This window comes from Prionailurus bengalensis, chromosome A3, assembly GCF_016509475.1.
Source record: "Prionailurus bengalensis isolate Pbe53 chromosome A3, Fcat_Pben_1.1_paternal_pri, whole genome shotgun sequence".
Lineage (NCBI taxonomy): Eukaryota > Metazoa > Chordata > Mammalia > Carnivora > Felidae > Prionailurus > Prionailurus bengalensis.
In genome coordinates this window covers 101,609,881-101,631,474 of record NC_057354.1, presented here as the reverse complement: position 1 = coordinate 101,631,474, position 21,594 = coordinate 101,609,881, and the positions used below count along the sequence as shown (strand labels likewise).

The window sequence follows — 21,594 nt, the reverse complement described above, 5'->3', positions numbered from 1 at the left end:
CCTATGACTGAGGGCATTTTGGCAACTCTCGGCTACTCATTGAATGCATGCTGGCCAAGCACCTGCAAGGGGGTGGGGGCCTAAGGCAGATCTTGTCCCTGAGGGACCTCCTTGGCAAATAACAGGCCCGTTTCTCCTCTCGTTTGGGTCACAGAGTTATTTCTGAAAAGATGCCCTGCTGGCAATCCCAGGTGCCTGGGAACTGAGGTATCCCCACATTGGAGCTCAGGACAGCACTGGAGAAAATAAGGCTCCAGTAGGGTGTCTGTTGCCTCCAAATATTAGGGAAATGGTCCCTAAGTGTCCATCAATGGATGAATGGGTAAAGAAAATGTGGTGTGTGTGTGTGTGTGTGTGTGTGTGTGTAGATATATATATACACATATATATACTGTATATATAATATATAAATATAATATATGATTATATAATATAAATATATATAATATACATGTGTATATAATATATATACAGTATATATATATGTATAAAATGGAATACTATTCAGTCATGAGAAAGGAGGAAATCCTTCCATTTAAGACAGCATGGATGGACTTTGAGGGCATTATGCTAAGTGAAACAAACCAGACACAGACAAAAACTGCATGGTATCAGTTATGTATGGCATCTTAAAAAAGAAAAGAAAAAAGTCAAACTCATAGAAACAGAGGAAAGTGGTTTCCAGGGTCTGGGTAGTGGCGGAAACAGGGAGAGGCTAGTTAAAGCACAAACTTTCAGCTAGGAGATAAATAAGGTCTGAGGATCTAATGTAAAACATAGTGACTACAGTTGACAACACTGTACTGTGTAATTATAATCTGCTGAGAGAGTAGAACATAAAGGTTCTCACTTGGGGAAAAAAAGGATAAATATGTCAGGTGATAGGTATGTTAATTAACTAGATGGGAGGTGTCCTTTCACATTGTATACACACATCAAATCATCATTATGTACACCTTAAATATCTTATGATCTTATATGCCAATTGTACCTCAATAAAGCTGAAATTTTTAAAACATGAAAATAAAATAAAATTGCAAAAGAACATGTTTTTAAAGAAGCAGGATTTCAACAGGTGGAACTACGGGGATGGGGAGGCTGACTGAGCCATTTCATTTTGTAGTTTCCTAAAAATTACTAGGATATGATGATTCCATTCTGTATTTGAACTTCCCACCCTACCCACTGAAAATGGTCCCAACTTCACCTTCCCCTTCTCCTCTGCTCTCCAACACCACCTCCCAAGCACTCACCTGCAGCCCTATCTTGCGGTGTTGGCCCTGAGATTCCTGGCCGCAGCTGCACTGGGGATGCCACTAACTGTTGTGAATGTCTTTCGCATATAATGAGTGCAGAGGGCTGTGTGCACAAGCCAAGGGACTAGTGGGCTATGGTTACTTGAAAAGCTCTGCATTTTATCTTGGTTTACCTGTCTGTTTTTTCCCTTTGTTCATTTGTTTTGTTTCTTAAATTCCACATGAGTGAAATCTGACTTATTCCACTTAGCATAATCCTCTCTAGCTCCATCCATTTTATTGGAAATGGCAAGATTTCACTTCTTGATGGCTGAGTAATATTCCATTGTGTATATATACCACATCTTCCTTGTCCATCCATCAGTCGATGGACACTTGAGCTGTTTCTGTAATTTGACTATTGCAGATATGCTGCTATATAACCACAGAGAACAAAGTGATGGTTACCAGAGTGGTGGGTGCATGAAATAGGTGATGGGATCAAGGGGCGCACTTGTGATGAGTGCCGGGTGATGTATGGGAATGTTGAATCACTACATTGTACACCTGAAAATAATATTACACTGTATGTTAACTAATTAGAATTTAAATAAAACCTTTAAAAAAAAAGCTCTGCTTTTTTGTGTGTTTAATTCTGCTGGAATTAAATAGCTCAGCTGCTGTTGAGCTCTAGCTCATTTTGCCAAATCTTCAGATTTTTTTCTTTCAAGAGAAACCAGAAATCCTAACTTTTTTAATGTGGAATTTCCCAATTTTTTTAAACATTGGCAGATCAAAAAAAAATTTTTTTTTAAAGTTAAACACTAGGGAGCCATTGAGAACAGGTCTGCAGTCAAGTCTAGACGGGTTGTGGACTAAAACCATGGCCACAGACACCCAGTTCTAGATGGGCTCCCACACCTAAAGGGAGTGCACAGAGATGCCCCTATCCAGTCTCTCTGAGGCTCTACCCTGATCTGCACTCAGCCTGGCTTCCCTGGGCCTGGGAATGCTTGTCACTAACACCTTCCCCACCTGACATTTGGGAATTCCAAACACTAGCCCCGGGGCCCAGCTCTGACCTGATGTTCTCATTGGGCACCTTCCCATATCTCTTGATGGCCGAACACTCGTTCTTGTGGTTCAGCCAAGCATCCTTCTGGCAGGTGCGGTCACAATAGTGGGCGAACTTGCACTGTCCACAGCGATGAAGCTTCTCCTGCCTCTTGAAGCAGGTATGGCACACAAAGTTAACAAGGCTGGGAACGAAGGGAGAAACAAGTGATTGGGGGTGGCACAGCAAACAGGGACTGCACTGGACACTGGACCCCAACGTGGGGACACTACTGCACGCTGCATATAAGCCTTTCAATTTAATTCTGCAAGTGTAGATTTAGACCCATATGCGGTAGGCACTGGGAATACATAACCTGCATGAGAAAGCTATGATAGCGGCCCCATGGGGTGTTCCTGGAACACACTGGAACAGACACTTGAGGAGCCCAGGAAGTCTTCCAGGCCAAAGGACTAGGTGGAAATTCCTCATGGTTCCCTTGCCAAAAGCCACAGGTCACTGGTACCATAGCACTCTGTGTGACATGACCCTCTTGTTCTTGAAAGGCAATGCCCCTTTCCCTTGAAGAATAAAACTCATAACTACCTACAATATGATGGGACGTGAAACATGATGTATTTTTTGCAAAATGGGGTCTGCGCATTCTGATGTATGTCACAGTTCCGTGTGTTTTGCAAGAGTAACAATTACAAGGTTACTGATGTCACGGAGGTTACCCGCTGTATTCTCCTGACTCAGAGAGAGAGAGTGGAAGTGACATGGAAGGTCATGCCTGCCCACTCAGTGGGAGAGGGAGAGATGAATAGGCAGATGAGGTTCCTTACCCCGTATTTCCCACCCCCCAGTGTTCCCAAGAGAGAGCTTCGTGTCTCCCAGGTTAGAGCCGTCTTTCAGCCAGAAAACAGCACAGGCTAGTATGATGGAAGCCTAATACCAAGAGTGAGTGAAATCTGGCGTGATGCGCAATATCTCAATATCTCTGCAATGTGGAGAAAAGAAACCCTGGCCACTGAAGCAGAAAAATGATGAAAACAAGCTCAGCAGTATGCACAGAAACGCTGAGCTCCCTGGGAAAAAATGGGTATGTGAACTCAGACTGGAGTTTACGGTCTAAAGAGGCATCTCAAAAGTATAGGAAAATAGGAGCTTTTGGAATCACAGAAGGCTGGGGCCTGAAGAAAGAACCTTCAATAGAACATACAAACACAGAAATCCCTGTGTCCATCCTTGACCTTGCACATTTTAAGTTCCCATAGTGAAATAGAGTACACTGTTTCCAAGAACAGTTAATCCATTGTTGGCCAGTCCTAATTGTTGCAGATTTCCTCCTTGAGTTCAGCCTGAATTTGCCTTCCTGAGAAACATACTCCTATCATCGAATTCGGCTCTCTGGATCCTTGTCCAGTGGAACAGGCCTAGGTAGGTCAGTGATGCAAGAATCTGAAGACCGCTGCTGTGACTCCCTTTCATTCGCCCTCTCACTCCCAGCTCCTTCAACAGTCCTACTCCAGTCTCTGATGTGCCCACAGTGGGTCCCTGTAGCCAAAGGAAAGTGGGTGCAACAGGGCAATCAAGCAAGATTCAGTGACCAATGCTAGGGCGCTGGGCTCAAGGAGACCAAAGGTCAGGCCCTGTGGCCCCAGGAGGGCATCAAGAAATGGAGAGAGGTAGAGAGCCAAACTGAGGGCACTGCTCAGGCTATTGCTGTAAGCTAGGTCCTGGGCTTCCTGGAGTCCAGTTTTCAGCCACTGGGTGGCCAACTCAACACACTGCTGTGTCCCCATCTGCTGTGAGGTATGTTGCTTATAACTTGTTACTAATCATGAAATACTCATGGGCATGGAAGGTTAGTGGTTATAAGTTTAGAGCAGGTTCAAAGTTATCCCCCTAATAATGTCTTCCTCACTCCCATGCAATCCCTTAAGCTTTCCCAATGGGAGAGGAAGAGTAGAATTACACTAGCATATTTAGAATATGCTATATTTGCGCAGAATCTGCAGCCCATCGTAGCTATACCACAGAGGGTATTCCCTGCTTGAGAAGGTCATTTGTCATGAGCGCTCCAGCAGAACAGAGCAGATAGGCTCATGCAGGACCCTGACCATTTAGTGGAATCTTCAAACCCCTAGAAATGGGGAGCTATGAATTTCTCGTATCTGCCTCAAGTCAAGATGGCATTCTCTGGCAGAAATGTGAAGTTCTTGAGCAGAGACTGAATTGCTGAAGAACCCAAGTAATTTGGATCCCAGTGAGGCTCCAAATCCTGTCTCCTGGCCACTCAATGGTAGATACTGGGTCACAGAGTTTTATAATTACAGGGCCAAGAACAGAGTATGGTATCCAGGTGTGGTGCTATAAATGCTTTCCTGCAAAAAAACTCAGTTATTTGAGACAAAATTAAAAATCTAGTCACTGGTACGTCCCAGGTTTTCTCAAAGGCACACGGCCAAATCAGAGCTTCCCTCCATTTGTCCATATGATGCTACCTTTTTTAAATAGCTTGAAGTATGACTGACATACATATCCAAAATCTTTAATTTGGTAGACTCTGACATGTGCATATACTTGTGAAACCATCAACATGACCAAGACAGTGAACCTATCCACATTCCCCCAAATTTCCTCATGACATTGAATTTTTTAACCTGAAGTGGGGTCTTCACCTTTATGGTATTACAAACGGTCAAAATCATTTTGAGCTTTCAGTTTTTCATCACTTATAACAGTATGCTAAGCCATGAGTCATCTCCAAGTCTGAGAGCATCTCTTAGTTTGGGATGGGGAAGGAGGAGCAGATTCTCGCCTCTGGGGTATCAGGACTCAGACCAGGAATACAAACCCAAGGCAGGAAAGAAAGGGAAATGGTCTGGAGAGGGGAGAGTTAGAAGCAAGTGTGATCATGCAGGCTGCCATTTGTGACTTGTCACTTGGAACTCCATGCCTATCTGCCCTAGGGATGTCCATCAGGGAACAAACCCGCACTGAACTGCCCTAACATTTTATACCCAAACTGATATTTTTAGAACATTCAAGCATTATATCCTCATATTTTTATCTGTACACATATATTCACATTCGTATACATCTTTTGTGTTGAAACTGGAATTTACACCTACCAAATATTATGCATTGCAGTTCTCACACCATTTCACTGTTTCACATTTTAAAAAGGACCACAAACTCCAGGTGGTCACCTAGAATGACAAAAGTTCTTCTGCTTTATCTTTATGAGCTCCACTTATTTCTTTCTTTTTTAAAATTAAAAAAAATTAATATTTATTTTTGAGAGAGAGAGAGAGAGAGACAGAGCATAAGTGGGGGCGGGGGGCAGACACACAGAATCCAAAGCAGGCTCCCGGCTCTGAGCTGTCAGCGCAGAGCCTGATGTAGGGCTTGAACCTATGAGCCATGAGATTATAACCTGAGCTGAAGTCAGACGCTTAACCAACTGAGCCATCTAGGCACCCCTGGGGTCTGCTTATTTCTAATACACTTAAACTTCAGGAAGAGATAATAGCATAGGGGTTGGAGACATGAGCTGTGGCCTCCATAGCTCAAGCAATTGTGAACCTTAAGAAATTGTTCTTGCAACAAACATGTAGTGTTTGGGAACATGTGTTAGGGGCCAACTGAGAGTCTCCCGGATTAGCTCCCAGGCAGAATACAATGTTTATTAAGGGTTATGTGATTTTAAAATGTGCCAGTTCGAAGTTTATGCCACGGCAATTGTTTAGAACTTAGATAAACACAGTTTTTCCTTTTTCCCAAGGAAGAATATTTTATCCCTGACATTGTTTAGAATTACTGGTGCATGGTGATAATAAAAACAGAATCTTTTAGTCAGGTTTTTAAAAGTCAGTTCTGTTATTGTTTTTAAATTCTGTGCAGACAATACCCCCTTACTGTCTGCCCCATGGTTGGACCTCTGGCATTGCCCTTCCCTTCGTCCACACTGCCTGTGAGGCTCAAATTTTCTTAGTCTGGCTCATAGAGGGACAAAACATCTGTCCTGGAGCCTGCATCCAGGCCCCCATAAACTGACCTAACACACTTCTTAATGGAGCCTGATTATAGAATAATCAATCTGCCATGAACTATAGCTATAATATGTCCATAAGAAATTCTAGTGGAAAACCCCTCACATCTCCCAAGTCACTAACAACCATTTTGACAAGGAGAAGGCTGGAGACTAGAAGGAAGATGAGGGTAGGTTTGAAGCAGAGCTGGGTTTCTCAAACTTCCGTGTGTACACACATCACCAGAGATCTTGTTAAAATTCAGGTTCCAATTCAGTAGGTCTGGAGTGGGGCCCAGGATTCTGCATTTCTCACAAATGCAGTCTAACAGTGTAAAGACTTCACCCCAGACTGGATGATAGAGAGACCTCTCCAGTCACTATACAATCAATTATCAGTCCTTGAATCAATTCAGCTACCATCAATTCAATTCATCAGTTCAACATTCCACATCATCTTGTCTCATCAGAGTCTTTACACTTTTCTATAATAAACTTTTAATTACTTTTCATAAAAAGAAAATGTGGTCAATTTTGAATGATTCTTTTTCTTACAGTGAACTCATAGTGGGTTCCAAATGTTAGCCACCCAACTATGCAAACTATTTCCAAAGGCTTACACACCTGTTTTATAACCCATCCTACAATTTTGCTAGGGCCTGGAGGCAAGTTTTAAAGGCTAGTGAAAAAGCATCGGGAGTTATCTCCTAACTTAGATCTCCTTAGGATGAGGCTGACCTTTCTCTCCATTACCTCACCTGCCAGTAAAGCTTAGCCATGAGGCTGGAACCAGGAAAGACGAGGGGGGTAAGTTTGAAGCAGAGCTGGGTTTCTCGAACTTCTGTGTGCACACACATCACTAGAGATCTTGTCAAAATTCAGGTTCCAATTCAGTAGGTCTGGAGTGGGGCCCAGGATTCTGCATTTCTAACAAGCTCCTAGGTGATGCTGAGCTGTGACTTTGAGTAGCAAGAATGTAGAGATGAGAGAAAACCTGCTCCTTCTGGTGGGGTGTGCAAGGAAGTGTCAGGCAGGCAGAAAGGGGAAGCTTAATTAAAAAAAAGAAAAGCCGGGGGCGCCTGGGTGGCGCAGTCGGTTAAGCCTCCGACTTCAGCCAGGTCATGATCTCGCGGTCCGTGAGTTCGAGCCCCGCGTCGGGCTCTGGGCTGATGGCTCAGAGCCTGGAGCCTGTTTCCGATTCTGTGTCTCCCTCTCTCTCTGCCCCTCCCCCGTTCATGCTCTGTCTCTCTCTGTCCCAAAAATAAATAAACGTTGAAAAAAAAAATTTAAAAAAAAAAAAAAAAAGAAAAGCCCATCTCTCTGGTCTCCATCTCCTTTAATAGTGGTGGGATGGGTATTACAGAAGGTCAGACCTGGAATCGGTCAGAGCTGGGTTCAACTCCGGATTCCAGTATCTACCTCAAGCAAGTACCCTAACCTCTCTGGGCCTTCATTTCCATACGTGAAAATGGGAATAATAATACCTAGATCTTGATGCCTTTTTAAAAAAAATTTTTAACATTTATTCATTTTTGAGAGACAGAGACAGAGCATGCATGGGGGAGGGGCAGAGAGAGAGGGAGAACAGAATCCAAAGCAGGTTCCAGACTCTGAGCTGTCAGCACAGAGCCCTACTCGGGGCTCCAATCCATGAACCATGAGATCATGACCTGAGCCAAAGTCAGATGCTTAACTGACAGAGCCACCCAGGCGCCCCATAACAACACCTAGATCTTGATATCTTTTAGACAAATATTACTTTTTAATGAAACATGCTTACTATTTTTAAAAATTCAAGCAAGAAGAAGAGTACAAAGAAGTTCCCAAATCCCACCACTATCAGATTAAATGTAAAGTTAGCCAGCTCGGAGCCTGGCACAAGATAGTGCTCAGTAGACGACAGCCGGGTCCACCCGCCCATCTGTCACATGGGGAGGTTGGGCCAGGTGATCTCAGAGCTCCTGCTGTCCTCCAGCATCCACTAATTCTCAGGCAGCCACCAGCGAGAAAGACCTCCAGGCTAGCAGAGAACCCCTGTAGGAGGGGCAGGTAATTCTCTGACAGAAATACCTCCCCTCATTCTTACTAACCCCAATGAGAGGGGGAGAGAGAGAGAGAGAGAGAGAGAGAGAGAGAGAGAGAGAGAATCCAGAAGACAGGAAGTCCTAAAACCACTTTTTGGGTTGCAGGAGAAAGATGCTTCTTCTAGCCAGGCTTAGCCAGGCAGCCTTCAGGAAGTCCCATTTTTCCTCCTAGTCTCTTTCCCCAGTGCCCACAGAGGATGTTAACTCCCACCTACACAACCCCCTGCAATTTTCAAAGAGATGTTGTAAGCAATTCTCCTTTGTTAAACCTTCACAACAACCCTTAGGAGTAGTGATTACTACCCTCCTGGGGATATGAGGATCCTTATAGGGGTTCCTCATGTCTGCCACTGCGCCCAGCACAGAGGACAGAGGAAGTTCCCAAAGCCCACTTTTGGGCTCTGTCTGCAGCCCTGAGCGTTCTTTGCCCTGGCCAGCGGGTCCCCACTCACTCCTTGCTCTGCAGCCCTGCCCTGGGTCATGTCACCTGTCAGAATCAAGAGGGCTAGAAGGGCAGCTGCTGCTCAACTCCTTATATGGAAATAACCAGTTGCTGGACAGATAAATGCCAAGAGAAGGCGCCTGCAAGGTGGACAAGCCGCCTAAAAACACAGCCAGAAAGGACTGAACCAACAGCTCTCGCTTTCTGTACTGCTTAAAGACTCTCAGCCTGCCAGGAGCTGTCCCCTCAAAAACCAAGGGGGAAGGGGGCACGTCCTAAAGAACATCCCACATTCCTCAAGTACCCAGAGGATTTTACAATATTTTAAATTCCTCTCTCTTTCCTTCCTCATCCCTTCCACTCTACTTTCCTTTCACAAGTATTTATTGGGCATCCATTATGTGCTGTGCGTTGAACTTGGTAATACAGGGCCTTAAAGATAAACAAGACACAAACCTTGCCTTTGAGCGGTCCCTAGGCTGAGCTGGGGCATAAACACATATAAGCAAGGTGAGGCATGCCATCTAGGAGTGCAGGTAACTCCTGCAGGGTTCGAGGGAAGCCTAACTCCCACTGAGGTGGGGGAGGCGAGGAATCTGGGAAGGCAATCATCTGTGAAGGGAGGAGGCACTGTTCTGACCCTCTAAAGATGGGCCGAGTTTGTACTCAGAGACCGTCAGTTCTTTCGTGGAGAGGCACTGGCTTGAGTCAAAGGCGTCCATATAGGGGCACAGGTACATACAGGAGAGACGGGAGTAGCTATCTGACAAGATCATAGGATGCACCACACTGGGAAATGATGCTGGAACAATGACCGGAGGCGAGGGGACCTGGAATGCTACTCTCAGTAGTATGTTCTTATTCTGCAGGCAAAGGGGGAACCACTGAAGGCTCCTGCAGAGAAGAGACACCCACCCAGAGTTGGAAGGCTCATTTTCTTTTCCCCATGGCATCTACTTAATGTTGTTTTGAAATGGCCCATGTCAACCCCTGAGGGGCATCGCTGGATTCATGTTTGCACTATACAGACCTTAGCTTAAGAAGTTAAGGGGCGCCTGGGAGGCTTAGTCGGTTAAGCGGCCAACTTCGGCTCAGGTCATGATCTCGCGGTCCGTGAGTTCGAGTCCCGCGTCAGGCTCTGTGCTGACAGCTCAGAGCCTGGAGCCTGTTTCAGATTCTGTGTCTCCCTCTCTCTGGCCCTCCCCCATTCATGCTCTGTCTCTCTCTGTCTCAAAAATAAATAAACGTTAACAAAAAATTAAAAAAAAAAAGAAGTTAGGTGATACTGCTTCCTTAGGTCAGATCTAGGTATTGCCTATTTTTTAACATCTCTTCTATATTCAAGTAGCAATTCTCGAGCTTTCCTCTGCCACAACTCACACGAAGAAGTTCACACTCCTAACTCAGACCTGTCTGCATTTCCAACACTATAGCTGTGACCACACCTCATTTCCCATGCTTAAAACACATCTTCAGATGCACGTGACTGAAGAGGAAATCACTGTGGGGACAACCTGGCATTTGATCTCATTTATATTTAAAAAGCAATTATTTGCAAACTTCTGCATTTAAGGATTAAATGCGTTTCATAAAATGTAGCAATACAACCTGTAACGGGGCATGTGACATGTCACCACATCTTGCACCTGCAACTAAAAGTGTCAAACTAAAGACATTGCGAACCTGGTTGGCTCAGTTGGTATAGCATGTGACTTTTGAGCTCAGGGTTGTGAGTTCAAGCCCCACGTTGGGTACAGAGCTTACTTAAAATAAAATACATAGTTTTAAATCTGCTATGGTGATCCGCAACATTGAGTGTAAATGTTTAACACTGTAAATTGAACAATAAACAGTGATTCATTCATTTCTGAACTAACTGTTCAGGAATTTCCCTAATCCTTCTATTAAATGATTTCCATTTATAGCATCATTTGCTCCCCCCCACCCCCACACCAGCTGTTATCAGATTAAAGGCCACAGTGTGTTGGTTGTGTATGCCACACTAATCCTGCTGTTCCCACAAGCCCATATAGAATTACACCGGCTAAAAGCCCAGCTGTCTCCAGTGGACCTGAAGCTCATAACTGGTCCAATTTTCAAAAAAAGCCTGGCTGGCATTAATTTCTTTTAAAGTACTCTACTTTTTCTTATGTTCTTATCATTGTTTACTCCTACATATGTGTGCATAATCTCCTAGACACTTTCAACTGCTTATACAGAATCACTTAGGAACCAGTCAAGTTTTTACTTAAAGAAATTTTTGTAAACATCCACTATCCTTGCTCCTTCTTAACATTTTTTTTTTTTTTTTGCGATGAATTGGATTAATAGGAAATTCATCTTATTGGTTGTGGTAGGTTGAATAATAGCTCCCCCCAAAATGTCAAGGTCCTAATCCCTGGAACCTGTGAATATGTTACACTACATGGCAAAAGGGACTTTACAGATGTAATTAAGGTTAAAGACCTTGAGAAGGGGAGATAATCCTGAAACATCCCGGTGGGTCTAATGCAATTGCAAGGGTCCTTATAGGAAGGAGGCAGGAAGTCTCCTGTGTAATCACATGTATATTCCTGTTTTTTACCTAGGAGTCTCTGAATCTAACCATTCTCAGGTCCCAGAACCAGATTTTGATTGTTCTGAAATTGATGGATGAGTATCGTTTCCTTTATTAAGACCAAATATTATTAACTGGACTGACAAGGAAAGAAGAAATTAAGTCAGCGATGTCAGACCCACTTGGGGTGGGGGGCAGTGATAAATGGACAAGATCTCAGGAATCTTAGTCCTGCCCTATGGCTTGTCCATCCATGTATGACCTGGGATGGCCTGCCTGTCTCCTCACTAAGCCTCAGCTTCCTGATCTATAAGAGAGGACTGAATATATCCAATGGGTCTCAACCTTCTTTTGGGTTGAAAGTGATTTTGAAAGTGATGAAAGCTATACACTTTCTCCCCAGAAATAAAAAGCACAGATGCACATCCACATAAACTTTGATCTTTCAAATATAGTTCTCTCCTTAGCTAAGGATCCATGGACCCAAAGCCTAGATGCACTCTAAATTCATAACGTCTGGGACTGTTAAAAAGGAACCATCAAATAGCATTTTTGGCTCCCGGAACTGCTCATGAGCACCATTCTCATGCCATGTCTTGTGTTTAATGCTAAAATAAAAAATAACCAGAACAAGCTCCATTTTATATTAGTCCAGCACCCCTCTGTTGCTGCACCGGAACCCTTCACATGTACTGAAGAAATCATGAAACCCATAGAATCTCACGCTAGAAGAGATCTTCAGGGTCAAATGACCCAATTCCCCTCTACTTCCCAACTCCCCAAGGACATCATCTCTGCCAGGTTGCCACCAGAAACTACAAAACCTTGGAAATAGCTTCCCATCTCCAGACAGCACTGGTAGCCCTGGTCTCCCATTAGGCAACAGAGGTTCGGTGTCAAGGGCCTAAAAGCTTACAGGTGACCCAGGAAAAGGTTTGGAATTCATCACACCTTCGAATAGTCCCCAAATTTTCTTAAAACAAAAAAAAAATGCAAAATGGAAATTAATAACAATTGTAATAGCAAAGTTATAAAAACCCATTCAGAAGTGGTAAGCAAAAACTACCTTTTGACATATTGTGAGGTGGAACCTCTAAAGGTAAAGGTGTCCAGGGCCTACTTCATTCTTAAATGTCTTGAGCTCTAACTAGCACTTTCCCCACCACACATCCCATTTTGGCCAGAAATAACTTCTGCTCAAGGTGCTTGGTTCTCACCCTTCTGTCAAGTACAAAAATAAAGTTTAGAACCCTCTGTCTTGCAAACGACAGTTTGTTATTTGTAGATGGCTTTTAGGAGAAGAAGTCCTCCAATGTTATTGTAAAATATGCTTCAAATTCCTATCCTGGTCAAATCTGATTCTATTCCACATTGGCCATGAATCTATTTGTTTGTGGGTTTTGTTTGAAGACGGTGATGGTGATGGAGGCAATGGAATTGTACTCAGTGTGATAAATGGCGCCCCACGGACCTCAGTCTGTAGGTCCACTGGGCTAACCAACTGATTTTATAGTTTGCAAAAGATGAAGGTTCTACTTCAGAGAACTGGAAGGGTCCTTTCAAGACCAAACAGCGAAAAGATAAGGATTGAATCTTACTGAAGGCCTGAGTCAGTCTTACGGCTAAAACCATTTATCTTCTCATTCCCCTTGACAGAAAATGAACTAAATAAGCTAAAAGTGAATAAATTCAATGAAATGAATGTGAATAAAATTCAATGAAAGTGAACAAATTCAATGACAATAAGTAACTGCATAAAAATAAACTAAAAAAAAAAGAAACTTAAATCTTAGGCATAATTTTAATATATATATCATATATATATAATATATATACACATATGATAGAAAAATGAATGGGTTTTAAAATAAAAGACATGAAAAATAAAGAAAGTCAAAAGTAACTGAGGACTAGAAAAGAGTTAAAATCAGAAGGGCTAATAAACCAAAATGATTCATAAGAATTCAAACAATTTAGAAGTTCTGAACATTAAGGAGTAATAAAACAAATGAGCTTTGTTTTATTAAGGAGTAATAAAACAAATGAGGAGTAATAAAACAAATAAACAAATAAAGTTTTAAAATGAGGGCATCAATAGAAAATAGACAAATCACAAAATAAGGATGTAATGATCAATAAACAGATTTTTTTTTAAAAAATCTCACTTCCTTAATCAAAAAATTCAAAACAAAATAGTACTAAGTTTTTATAGGTGAAGTCGTAAAATACAAAAGTAAAAGTTAGTTTTCTGTGTTAGCCAGTGCTTGGATAAGGAGGCAAATGCTATAACCCTCGTGGAAAAAACTAGTATAATCCTCTTTCGGGGGTGGGGGGTGATTTGGAAATCTATAGTAAAAGACTCAAAACTGTCTTTTCAATCCAAAATATACACTTCTAGGAGTTTATCTTTAATAAATAATCAGAGATGTACAGAGAGATCTATTAGGAAAACTGAAACAACTTTGACATCCAAGTTTGATGGCACTTGCTAATCTGATATATAACAGTCAAAAGGAATACTACACAGTCATTAAACATTCCTTAGAATTTTTAAATGCTAAAATATTTGGCTCGGTCAGTTAAGCATCTGACTCTTGATTTTGGCTCAGGTCATGATCTCACAGTCTGTGGGTTTGAGCCCCATGTCGGACTCTGCATAACAGCATGGAGCCTGCTTGGGATTCTCTCTCTCCCCCTCTCTCTGTCCCTCCCCTGCTCATGTACTTGCACTCTCTCAAAATAAATGAACTTTAAAAAAGTAAATTATATATTGTTTAAGAATACGTACACATGTGGTAAGACTATTCCTCAAAAGGCAACGGAATAAATAACATAAAATTCAGGCTACTAGTTACCTTTGGGACAAGTTGGGGACAGGATAGGGGAAGATACAGAAGATACAATAGAATCACATACTCTAGCTAAACAGGATGATGGTTTTATGGGTGTTCATTTCTTGTTATGCTTCATAACATATATAGGTACATACAAGTCATATGTTGTTTGAAAGAATTTTCATTTAAACGTTGCGCTCAGCTAAAAATAAAATCTTTCCTCATATTTGTGTTTGGAGGGTAGGGCAGGAAGCCTGGCTTGCAATAACATGGATTAGGATGTATCTCTCCTATAGAATGATTAAAATGTGCCTCTTTTGTGGGTCACTCTCAGTCCTACCTCCCCCCTCAGGTTTCTCATCTACAGTGGCTGAGTCTCCCCAGGAGGCCACAATGGGAGGGCAGGATGGGCAAAGCTTTCCTCCCATGCCTTTCCAAGCTATCTTTGGTATACCCAAAGCGCAGCCCCTTCATGTTTGCAGTGACATACTTGGGAAAAATCACTTTTTAAAAGTATCTCTTTTAGACTTTTTTTCAATCATCTTAAAGATGGTTTACCCCAATCATCCCAATTTTTATTACTGTAATAATAACATAACATTTTGCTAGCATTCTATGGGCAATGTTCACTAAAGTTGTTTTGTAATGATTACTTCTAATGAATGATGACTTATTTATACCAAGAAAACCATGTAAACATCAGTCAGAAAAAAAGTTGTAGGAGAACACGCAGCCATTAAATACTATGTTTATGAAGAGAGTACAGTCACCCAGAAGTACTTAAACTATGAAACGTAAAACATCATAGTTTCTGTAATAAGATCCCAGCTGTGCAGTGCAAATGAAACCTACCTTTTAAAATAAATGGTAAGGAAACAGACGAGAGTGTTTAGAGTTAGTATCTTTGTGTGAAGATACTAAAGATTTTTTTCTTCCTTAGTTTTCTTTTTATAATGGAAGGAAAACCCACTCAACTCCACTCTTAAAAGGGACACTAATTGGCTATATTAGCTTTTAGGGAACTAGAGGCACCAATGGAGGTATTCTATACAAGGCAGTGTTGGCAACTCAGCGGCGGCATCAAGACGAGCGTTCCGAGTTTCTGTTTTCTAACTTTTTTGTCTTTATTCTGAACCCGACTGACTCCTTTACCACACTCACCTCCATGCACGACACACATACAAGTAAATTAATAAAGCCAGACAGACTCCTGTTGAAGAGGTATAACTGTCTCCTCAGCCCCCTCACATTCCGCAGGTGGCAGTCAGCCACATACTCCATTCACTGCCCTCTCCCTGCAGGTCCTGGTAGGCAGGGAGAAACGAAGATCTGAACGCTAATCGAATTATCTCTGAAAAGCAGTGCCCGTTCCCAGGATGGTCTATACAGCGAGCCAACCACAAAGCCTACATATCAGAGGCCATCTTGATTCAGATCACATCAATGTCAGGCAGGTCACCCAGCTTTAGGTGGAGGGAACATTGTCATAGTTTAATCACTAGGCAGGTTTTGTTTTGTTTTGTTTTGAAATAAAGATTTAATACTAATTTAAAAGTTTGGTCAAGTATAGACATGGTTGTGGGAAAATGGGAATGTAAATTTAACAGAGCCACTTTGGAGGGCCTATTAAAATAGAAACAGCACACTCTGGAACAATTCCCCTTCTAGCCATATATCCTTGAGAATAATCACACGTGTGCAAGTGGACATGGTCTAGGATTTTATTTGCAGAAATGTTTGTTTTTGTGAAAAGCTAGAAACCACTGAAGGTCTCTCATTAGGGCAGTGGATAAATAAGTTTTCATATATTTATTGGGTAGAATATCCACAGCAGTTGTAATTGGCGATCCACATAGCATATGGATCAACACGGATAGATCTACGTGGGGGTAAAAGAAACAGATCTTTGAGGATTTAAAAGAATTATCTATAGACTTATAGTTCCCATGAGGGTAGATATCAAAAACATGTTCAGTGAAGACAGCAAGTTCTAGAATGACATCTGAAGTATGATACCGCTTCTATTAAAAAAAAAGAAAAAGACAAACTACAGTGCTACATTCTTGATAAATGAAGATATGTGTATGTACTGGTACAAGAACATTCTAGAAGGAAGCACATTAAAATCATAACAAGTATTACCTCTGAGGAAAGACAGGAGATTGGGATTGGGAGTAGGAACGGTAAAAAGGGATTTCGGCTTCATGGTGATATTCTAATGTTCCAAATGTAAATGGATTGTAATGTTTACAATTACTTTTTAAAAGTCTCAGCAATTACTTTACGCTGTGATATATTTATTATACTCAAGAAGCTAAAAACATGGAGCCTTTTGTAAGAAAATGTTTCCTATGGGGCGCCTGGGTGGCTCAGTCGGTAGAGCATCTGACTCTTGGTTTCAGCTCTGGTCTATCTCACAGGTCATGTGTTCGAACCCTGTGTCAGGCTCTGTGCTGGTAGTATGGAGACTGCTTGGGATCCTTTCTCTCCCTCTCTCTCTGCCTCTCCCCTTCTAAGTAAATAAATAAACTTAAAAAAAAAAAAAAGAACGGACAAAAGAAAGAAAGAAAGAAAGAAAGAAAGAAAGAAAGAAAGAAAGAAAGATGTTTCCTGTAGTACCACACCCACCTCTCCAGTGGGCTCCAGCACACCCACTCAGCCAAGTTCAATGGTATTGTGAGAAAGTACCCCAGCACCCTGGCTCACCTTTACAACCCTCCTAGGGACCAGAGCAAATCACATTAGTGATGACTCTTTGCAGAAAAAGTTATTCCAGAAAACAGCTGTCAGAAGTGCCGTTTTGTTAAAAATGATCAAATGGCTTCTATCCCTTTCCCTGAAGATTTTGAGAGCAAAGTGTTTTAGAGTTTGGCACCAGCCAAACCAACAGAGAAAAGAAGGTAACACCCCACATTTCATACCTGTCAAAAACCACTGCGGAATAAGCCCGCTCGGCGAAGATGACATCCGCAGCCCAGAACTCCTTAGTGGCCTTCAGACCCCTGCCTTTGCCCTCAGAAGTGAAGACCTCCACGTTCTCCATTCTCCCTATTGTCATTTCAGAGTCTTTCAGGCAGCTCGGCAGATATTTAACACGGAGCCAAGTCCCCTGTCATTGCTATTTCAGCACCTTCAGCATCCCAAAGAGCAAGCCTATAAATGGACAAGCACCTCCCCTTCCCTACCCCCTCTCAGCTATGGGGCCCTCACCTCCCCCTCTGCCACGCTTCCTGGAGGTGGGAATGGGGCAGGCAAGAGAACGGTGATCCGAGAAGGGTCACGTTCATCACCAGCAAAGCTGGCAAAGCAGAAATGACCACGGGCTGGTGCACCTCTCGAATTGGACCTGAAAATTTTTGCAAAATTCCTTTGCAAGAAGCAGCTCAGTCCTGGATGGCGGTTGTGCTCAGCTTCAGTTGGAATAGGGAACACTTGGTCAGTGGGGTATTTTTAGCAGCCAGATGCCTCTGTCAATCCCAAGCAGACAGCTGAAATGGTCCAGGAGAAGAGGTGATGCTTGCTGCTCTGGGAACCTTCAGCTGTCAGGCTCATACTTTCTCAAGCGAGATGGGCCCCTTGTCCCCCTCTCCCCTCCCCCATAGGTGGATTGCTTGCAGAATACAGCAGATGCCCAACTGACCCCCTTCGCACATACAGAACAGTACTATTTAGGCTCCAAGTGACATCCCTCTTCTCCAGTATTACCTGGGACTCCCACAGCACCCCCACGCAGGGCTCAGAGGTCTGGGAGCCCCCTGATGATACAGGGGTGCTGGACGCAGGCTAGGAGAGGAGAGAGGCCTTGAAAATGAAAACCCTCATTTCTGCCTTTTTATCAAATCTCCCTTAAACTGTGTCTGTTGCCAGGAGAACACCAACATGCTCTGTCTTTCTTCTTTCCCAGGAATAAGGACATTGGAGGGAAAATTCTAAAGTGTCCATTGACCTAAATGCCACTCTTTTTTTTTTTTTAAAGTAAACTCTACACCCAACGTAGGGCTCGAACTCACAACCCCTAGATCAAGAGTCACAAACTCTACAGACTGAGCCAGCCAGGTGCCTCTAAATGCCACTCTTCTTGATTGCCAGACAGCTCTTCCCAAGGTTGAAAAGACAAATACCACGCGATTTCACCTATGTGTGGAATCTAAAAAACAAAACCAACAAAGCGGAAACAAACTCACAAATACAAACTAGTGGCTGCCAGAGGAAAGAGGGGTGGGGGCATGGGCAAAAGGGGAGAGGGAGACACAGTCTTCCAGTATGGAATGAATGAGTCACAGGGATGAAAGGTACAGCATAGGGAATATAGTAATGGTCTGTAATAGCCTTGTATGGTGACAGACAGTAGTGACACTTGTGAGCACAGTGTAACATACAGAGTTGTCAAATCACTATGTTGTATGCCTGAAACTAATACTAACATTGTATGTCAATGATACTTCAATAAAAAGAAATAAAATAAAAATAATTTTTTTAATAATAAATAAATAAAACAAGGCTGGATGCCCCAAAGAGTAAACATCACATGCTCCCAATGGTAAAAAAAAAAAAAAAAAAAGATTGAAAAAGAACTCTTCAATCCAGGTTGGACTCCCATTGCCTGGCAACTTGGAGCTCCCCTCAGGAAGGGAGTAGACTGTTCTCTAAACACTATACCCCTGGAATAGGTTCAGCCCAAGCCAAGGTCAAGAAAGAAATCTTGCTGCTCCAAGACAGAAAGAGAGGGAACATCAAGCCCAATGCTTTAGTTATATTTGTGGGTCTTGACCTTATCAGAACAAGCATTATATTAAAGTGTGGTCAATAGGGGGCACCTGGGTGGCTCAGTCAGTTAAGCATCTGACTCTTGACTTCAACTCAGGTCATGAGTTCAAGCCCTGCGTGGGGCTCCATGCTGAGCATGGAGCCTGCTTGGGATTCTCTCTCTCTCTCTCTCTCTCTCTCTCTCTCTCTCTCTCTCTCTTTTTCTCTCTCTCTCTCTCTCAAAATAAATAAATAAGCATTTTTAAAAAACCTTGAAAAATGAAAAAAAATAAAGTGTGGTCAATAGAATAAAGGCCCACCCCCCACAAAGATGTCCAGGCCCTGCTCCCCAGACCTGGGAATATGCTACCTTACACGACAAAAGAAACTTTGCAAGTGTGATTAAGTTAAGGATCTTGAGAGAGGGAGATTATCCTGGATTGTCCAGTAGGGCCCAATGGAATCACAAGAATCCTTGTAAGATGATGGCAGAGGGTCAGAGTCAGAGAGACATTTGAAGATACTATATTGCTGGCTTTGAAGATGGAGGGATGGGTCATGAGACAAGAAATGCAGGTGGTCTCTAGAAACTGGAAAAGGCAAGGGAGCAGCTTCACCCCCTTGGGCCCCCAGAGGGAAAACAGCCATGGTGACATCTTGATTTAAGCCCAGTGAACCCAATTTCTGGCTTTTGACCACCAAACGGTAAGATAGTAAATTTATGTTAAATCACTAAGTAATTTGTTATGGCAAAACCAGGAAACAAATATATAAAATATTATAGTTTTTCATTCTAGTAAATATTTTATAACATCCCTTTTGCTATTCTGAAATGAAATGGCATACATAATTTACCAGCTCTTATACCTAAAAAATATAAATTACTATATCTTGTAGTCTGAATGTTTGTGTATCTCACTCTCCTCAGCCCCCAGCCCAAATTTCAAAATATGGAAGTCCTCACCCTCTAAGGTAATGAATGGTATTAGTAGGTATGGCCTTTAGGAGGTGCTTAAAAATTATGAATGTGGAGCCTTCGTGAAGAAGAGGCTCCAGAGAGGTCCCTAGGTCTTTCTGTTGTATGAAGACTGTGAACGATCTAGAAGAGAATCCTCACCCAACCATGCTGATGCCCTGATCTCTAACTTCCAACTTCCAAAACTGTAAGGCATAAATTTCTATTGTTTATAAGCTACCCAGTCTGTGGTATTTTGTTATTGTAGCCTGTACGGACTAAAACATTTACCTAACCTAATAAGGGAGAGATAAAGTGAAAGTTAGCCTATAATAAAATAATATATAATCATGCTAAATTAAATATGTCAATGAACTCACTATGCATATGCTTGGGCACAACTACAGTAGAAAACATGATACAGCGGTCATATGTTTGTACCTTCCAGTAGAATCGCTGTGAGAGCAAGAGCCGAAAACGTAGATTGATTCTGGGGACACAAATATCACACAGGGCGTGGTTGTCTGTGACGTGATTTTCTGAAATGGTGAATGACTCTTACTTAGTCAAGTTCTGAATGAAAGAAAGCATAATCCTTCAGTTAACAAGAGGTTGCCTTGGAAAATTTAGGATATATTAAAAATGATTCTGTGATTATATATAAAACAGAATTCCAGACTCTGATAATTATAAACAAAGTTTCATATACCTAAAATGTACATCTGTATGTTTGAGGCTGTGTAGGACAGGCAAAGAATCTTCAATGTATGACTGTTCCTTTCTTCCCAAGCTATCCTGCATCTGTGGCCAGGATCAATGAGACAGGGGATGTTGGCTCCCATTATTAGGCTGGTGACAAGGACATGTCCTGGTACATGTCCCTGCTATACTGCTTATCAACATAAATCCTCTATAATAGTTTTTTCCCATCTGCCCCCCTCCCGTTTTGTTTTCCACTGGGACCCAAAACCTTCTTTGTGACCCTGGTCCTGCGCACAACATGCCAGCACCACTGCACAACCAGGAGTCGCCCCGTGACATTTCTAAAATGGCCCCTAAGTAGTGGAACGGCCTTCATGAGAACTGCTGGTCTTCCTGACCAGGAAAAATCCATCTAGAGTTTTGGAAGGATATCTTACTGCTCTACTGGAGATGCTCAGCTGAAAAGACTCAGGAAGAACCTAAGAGCTCTCTTCAACATCGTATATCGAGGTGTGGAAGAAACAGATTTATTCCATGTTTGCTGAAAGATCCAACAAGGGGGCAGAGTGGACATAACCATGTGACAGTGTGGTGTGGTGGCTAGGGTCACAGACTTGAGCTTCAAGGACCTTCAAAGTCATATTTCTGTCAAGCCCTTTTCTGCTCCAGGAAGATGCAAACTTTTCCCATTGTTAACAATTTTAATAGCCATCCAGTCTCTTTCTTTCGTGTGTCTGGATAAAGAAGGGTGGTGAGAAAGGGAGACAAATGGGACAGCTCAAGCCAGGGGACTCCTAGTCTGGAAGAGAGATCTAAGCTGGGAGATTTCAGACAAGAGGATGACAGGAATAATCACAATGGTTCTATGCACCTCTATTTCGGCTGAACTTCCCTTGCACCTCAGGCCACACATACATGCCAAGAACGTCACTATGGCTACCAAATACTC

The 21,594-nt window shown here is 42.5% G+C and overlaps 1 protein-coding gene across 2 annotated transcripts in view; it reads right to left on the bottom strand.

The window, feature by feature from the left end:
• Nucleotides 1-17,366, bottom strand: part of SMYD1 (SET and MYND domain containing 1) — a 41,565-nt gene extending 24,199 nt beyond the window's left edge. For both annotated transcript variants that reach the window (XM_043603931.1, XM_043603932.1), the window contains exons 1-2: nt 17,164-17,366; nt 2,318-2,494 (exon numbers count right to left, since the gene is read on the bottom strand). In XM_043603931.1, the coding sequence (XP_043459866.1) occupies nt 2,318-2,494; nt 17,164-17,300 (314 nt within the window). In that variant the 5' untranslated portion in view covers nt 17,301-17,366. The remainder of the gene's footprint in view (nt 1-2,317; nt 2,495-17,163) is intronic.
• Nucleotides 17,367-21,594: the final 4,228 nt, after the last annotated feature.